The sequence below is a fragment of the Peromyscus maniculatus genome, chromosome 9, assembly GCF_049852395.1.
Source record: "Peromyscus maniculatus bairdii isolate BWxNUB_F1_BW_parent chromosome 9, HU_Pman_BW_mat_3.1, whole genome shotgun sequence".
Taxonomy (NCBI): domain Eukaryota; kingdom Metazoa; phylum Chordata; class Mammalia; order Rodentia; family Cricetidae; genus Peromyscus; species Peromyscus maniculatus.
The window spans coordinates 23,009,935-23,015,934 of record NC_134860.1 but is presented as its reverse complement, the minus strand read 5'-3'; the positions used below and the strand labels follow the sequence as shown (position 1 = coordinate 23,015,934).

General features: G+C 42.7%; 1 protein-coding gene across 1 annotated transcript in view; it reads left to right on the top strand.

The window, feature by feature from the left end:
• The first annotated feature begins 220 nt into the window (after positions 1-220).
• Positions 221-6,000, top strand: part of Top2b (DNA topoisomerase II beta) — a 63,535-nt gene continuing 57,755 nt past the window's right edge. Inside the window, exon 1 of the mRNA XM_076544463.1 lies at positions 221-376. Coding sequence (XP_076400578.1) covers positions 329-376 — 48 coding nt within the window. The 5' untranslated portion in view covers positions 221-328. The remainder of the gene's footprint in view (positions 377-6,000) is intronic.

Here is a 6,000-nt window from a genome sequence, read left to right as displayed (position 1 = left end):
GCGCCTCCGTCGCGTCGGGGGTCGGGCTCGCGCCTCCTCGCCGGCCCGCGCCGGCCCCCGCAGACCCTCGCCGCCTCCTGCTCGGTCCCCATCCCCGGCGTGGGCCTCGGGGGGCCGCGCCGCACCGCCGGCCCTTCCTCAGCCTCGGCCGCGCTCTAGGCCCGGGCGCCGCGCTCGAGTTTGAGGGCGGCGGGCGGCGCGGCCTCCTCGGCGGCTCAGGCCCGCGATGGGGCGCGGCTAGGAGCGCGGCGCGCAGCGGTCAGTGCGAGCGGCAGGCCGGGCGGCCCCGGAGCGCGAGCAGCCCCTGGCCTGCGCGGGAGGCGCTGCCATGGCCAAGTCCAGCCTCGCGGGTGCTGATGGGGCGCTGACCTGGGTGGTGAGTGCGGCGCGGGCAGGCGCATTGTTCGTGGGCCGCGGGAGAGGCGGGCGGGGGCCACGAGCGCGGCGGGCGGGTGCCCGGTCGGGTCGCGGCCAGGGCCTAACCCTGCCTGCCTTTTCTCCCCGCTGCTCGCCGCCGCCGGGGCTCAGGCCGCGGGAGAATGCTCGCCCGAAACTTCAGGGTGCACACCAAGACGTGGGGGCGCGCGCTGACGCGTGCCTCCTCGCCAGCCCTCCATGAGCACGGCGCCAGAAAACAGTGCAGAACCTGGGCCCCCTGTGTGCGCCAAATGCTGCCGCTTCCGGAGGCCTGTCCCGAAGGAACTTGAACTTGAATGGCCACTGCGGTGTGCACCTCCCCGGGGAAGGGCTCATTCCGCAGAGAGGGGATTTGGGATGACTTTGACAGCAGGCTAGAGCCCGCAGCCGGTCCATCTGCCGGTGGGATTACGAAAAGAAGGTCTTACTTATGTCAGCTTCGCGAGTACAACGTGTGGGGGCCGAGGGCTGTCCCCAGGAGGTGAAAGGGTGCTTAAGCCTGAACTTGGGGGATTTGCGGAGCTCCGTGCCCGGTGGGAAATGGAAATAGCAAGTGCAGCGGGAGCTGCTGGAGCAGGGTTCCCACGACAGATCGATAACTCCAGCATTTCACTTCCTCAGCGCTGAGTTCAGACCAGGGTCATTTCCTAAACAAAACACTGGACTTAGCCAAATGAGCGGGGGAGCCAGGACAGAAAGTGGACAGATTTTAGGGACTTTTAACACACCCCTTCCTCAAGATCCCAATTGCCCGCCTTTTGAACACACCAAGGAACTTTCGTATTGGTTGGCATTTTTTCCCTTGTTTTCTTTGTTTGGTTGAGGTTTAGATGAGTCTTGAGTAGCAGTCTTGCCTGTCGATGAATGTTGCTTGTAAAAAGGGTGTTCTTGTGGACAGCAGGAAAACACTTTAATCATTTGCATTACTGTACCAGAGTACTTTGCAAAGTAACTTGCCAGATTCTTCAAATCTCTGGAAATATGTGCACTACTAGACAATGCAGTGTGAGAGTATGAATGGAGAAGAAAAGCTAGATGGTAAGTTAGTGGACATTTGTCCATGGAAAGAGTGCTTGAAATTGCTGCCCCTTACCTCTGTTACTAAAACTAGACATGAAAATGGAGTGTGATCATGTGTTAGTGTCACTCATACTTGTGGAAGCTCTGAGATCTGAGTGGACTTGTCTGTGACTTGGTTCCTCAATGGCAAACATTTTATGTGTCTGGGTGTTTTGCCTGCTTGTATGTTTGTGCACCACTTGCATGCCTGGTGTCTAGGGAGGCCAGAAGAGGGCATCAGTATTCTGGGACTGCAGCTACAGATGGCTGTAAACCACTCAGAACCTCTGGAACCCAGGTCCTCTGGAAAAGCAGTCAGTGCTCTTAACTGCTGAGCTCTCTCTCAAATTCTGTCACCATAGCAAATATTTTGTGCCACAGTTGAATTGTTTGTTTTTATTGCTTATGGTAGCAATATTTTAATTTGCTGTTATTAACTTTATACATAGTTTAATGGGACGCTTTTCCTTTTATGCTCAATGGAAAAACTTAAATTTTCAGAAGAAACAGAGAAAATCTTGTATAGTTTCATTCAAAATTAGAAAAGTCTATTTGAAATTAAAATAGACTTATTGATTGAATTTACTATAAAATAGATTATGGGAATTGCAGTAAAATAAAAATTTGGTCTTATAAAGTATATCTTGTTGGAATAGTTTATTGAAATGACAATCACATTAGAAGTCCTCTTCTTTTAGGTCTGGTGCTTGCTTTATGCTAGTAATGTGAACCTTATAGGCTGCTTTAGTTTCTTGTGTGTGTGTGTAAGAGAGAAGGAGAGAGGAAAGTGTGTATGCCCAGATAGGCTTTGAACTTATGATCCTCCTTTCTGACCTTCATGCATGCTGAGATCACACATGTGAGTCTTCACACAGGGCCTGGCTGCTTTTCTTCACTGAGGGAGAATACAGTGAGTTGATGTGGGCTTTGATACAGGTTCAGACCCTGTCTGTAATACATATTGTAGGTGAGACTTTTTCAGGGAACTTAATCTTTCCATCCCTAGTTTGATAAACAGTGCATTAAGAATTTAGAGTTTGAATATAACACAGTGCTGAATTAATGTTTGTTACTGGCAAAGTCTAAGAAAGTCACACTCTGGAATACTAGTTTACTCTTGATTTTACATGAAATGTTTTAGCTAGGTGAAAAATTAAATTTTCATTATGGGAGTTTGGAGACATTGCAGTGGCATGTGTTCATATCAGTGAAGCTGGTCTTATGTTTGTGGATGGTACAAAAATGGAGTTAATCCAGCTATATTATGCTGAGCAAGGAGTTGCTGTACTGCCTTAGGTTAGTGTGTGTTGAAATTAACTGTCTTGTGATGAAACATTACCTTTCAGGGTCAGAAACAACACAACAGAGTGGTTTTTAACACTCACTAATTTCTACTTACAATAATTCATTTGATTTGATATTGGTTTACAGTTAGCTGAAAATTTAATGATTTAAAAGAAATATGTTGTATCTAAAGTTGGAATTGATACAGATCATGAAGGTTTTTTTTTTAAATTATTTTTTAGTTAAGCAATCAGTCAAGTTTCTTGAATTTTTAGCTTATAAAACTTGATTAGTAGAGCATAATAGTCTTTCATTCTGCTAATCTTTTTATCAGGTTATAGAAATGCTTGTGAAAATACTGGAATATAAATTTATGACTATTATATCTTTTCAATGAATCCTCTAGCTTGGTAGATTAAATAATATAGTGGGAGAACATGGAAGGGATTGGAGGAGGGGAAAAAAGGGAGGAAACAATGTAATTTCATTTTAATTAAAAACAAAATGAAGCAAAATGCTATAATAGACAAAGTGACAAAGTATTTAAAAATGTGGTAGCCAGAATAGTATAATATTCTGTATATAATAGTATACTATGCATCTACCATCAGGCTTCACTAAAATTCAACTCAGGGTCACCCACCTTTCTTCTCATTACTTTGAAATAACAAATCTTAGAATCATAATAATTTATCTGTAAATATATAATGTTTATCTGTGAAAGTTGTTTGTTTTTTAAAAAAATATAACCACAACATTATAGTTTCCTTAAAAAATATAAAATATATCTGTTCAGTTGGAACCTCCAGCTTGCCCATGCATGATCCAGAAAGCCCCATTCTTATAAGACACTTTATTATAATGCCTTTGTTAATATATGATCTTGATAAATAGGTAAATAAACTAAAACTTAGGACTACAGCTGAACACCAGAGACTGAGGTATTCCTATCTTTTTTTTTTTTTTTTTTTTTGGTTTTTCGAGACAGGGTTTCTCTGTGTAGCTTTGCGCCTTTCCTGGAACTCACTTGGTAGTCCAGGCTGGCCTCGAACTCACAGAGATCCGCCTGCCTCTGCCTCCCAAGTGCTGGGATTAAAGGCGTGCGCCACCAACGCCCAGCGGTATTCCTATCTTATGATGCAGTGTAAGATGACCTAAGTAGTCTAACAATATCACTTTTACTGTGGATATTTTTAAAAATTTAGGTTTTTTGAGATTTATAATTACATCATTTTTCTTTTCCCTTTCCTCCCGCCAAACTTTCCCATGTACCACCCCTTTCTGTATTTCAAATTCATAGCCTTTTTTCTTTGTTACATGTATATGTGTTTATGTGTATATGTATTCTTAAATATATAAATACAACCTGCTCAATCCATATAATGTTACTCATATGTATATGTTTTCAAGACTATTGATATTGATTAACCAGTTAGTTGGTGTGTTCTTCCCTTGGGAAGATCATTTCTACCATTTCAGCATTCTTTTGTTGTCTGTAGTTTTGTCTCTGCTTGAGGCATCCAGAGTTTGTCCTCTTCCTTGTTAGTTAACATGTTTACACATGTCACCCTTGTTCTGGTCATGTTTAGACAGCCTTGTTGGTGAGATTTCATCGAGATAGCTTCTGAGAGTCCTAGGGGACACAATACCACAGCAAGCTTCCTGTTTCTCTGACTCTTAACAGTCTTTCTGCCTCCTCTCCTTCAGTGGTCTCTGAGCCTTGGGTTCAGGAGTTGTGTTGCAGATGAGTCAGTGGGAATTGAGTTCCACAACTCTGCATTTTGATCAGTTGTGGTTTTCTGTCTGTGGCTATTTCTTTAAAAAAAAATTACATTTATTGATTGATTATGTGTATGTATGTGGGTGCACATACCACAGTGCATATGTAGAAGTCAGAGGATAGCCTTTGGGAGTTGTTTCTTTCCTTCTACCACGTGGGTCCTGCAATCAAACTTTTAACCACTGGGCCCTCTTGCTGGCCCATATTATGGGTATTACTAATTAAAGAAGCATCACTATATTTAAACAAGTTAAAATTTTGTTGTAAGAACTTTAGTGGGTCATTAGTACAAGTCTATGTTCATAATCTGTGTGTCTTCTCCATTGAGGTTAGTTTCCCCATAATTCCATACTTAGATCATCTCTTACTGTTTCCTTTATACATTTACATTTCATCTCATCGGGAACACCTGTTTTCTTCTCACTATTAGTCTCACTTTTTTTTTTTTTCTTTCCAAGACAGGGTTTCTTTGGTAGCCTTGGCCATCTTAGAGCTATCTCTGTAGACCCGGCTGGCCTCGAACTCACGGAGATCCGCCTACCTCTACCTTCGAGTGCTGGGATTAAAGGCATATGCCACTGCCATCCTCTGGCTAGTAGTCTAAATTTTCACTGCTCTTTAAGGCTAGTTTAGAGTCTCACTAAACTTATTTTTCAGTTTATGCTCTTTTTACTTATGTTTTTAATTTATACTTTTAAAAAATTGAACTTTTGTAACTTTATTGTAAAACATAAGTCTTTTTAGGGGATGTTCATATATGATAGTTTTGTCTTAACAATAATGTAAACTTCTGAATTTAGAGAACATGTGTTTTCCTTGTTTATATCCTTTGTAATGTTTAGCAAAGGTCTGGGTGCCTATCCACCCTCAGTTATTGTTGATGATATGGGTATTCATATACTACCTTCCTGAAACTAGTACTAGTGCAACACTTGTAGATAGCAGTGTTCCTCACTCAATTCTCCAGTAAAGGTAACATCACAGTATTTAGAAGTACTTTTTGTAATCTGAGTAGAAGTAAGATTGGTACCTGTAGTTTCAGGTCTGTTAAATGCTTCGATGCTGAGAGTTGTATTCTACCAAGTTTCTTTTTAAAACTTTACTACAAATTGGACCCCCATTTTAAAGAGAAGCTGTTATTCACATTTGTCAAGAGAGAAACAGGAATAGAGAATAAGTCAGAAGCTGATAGGCACGTGGCAGAGACAGTTGTGGCTTGGAACTGGGTTAGTTCTTAACCATCATTTTTCACCACAGCACAGCCCCTCTCTAAAACATTATTTTTGGTTTTTGAGACAAGCTTTTCCTGTGTAACAGCTCTGGCTGTCCCAGAACTTGCTCTGTAGACCAGGGTGGCTTCTAACTCACAGACATCCACTAGCCTTTGCCTCCTGAGTGCTGGGATTAAAGTCGTGCGCCACCACTACCTGGCCCAAAACAACTTCTTATATACCCTAATG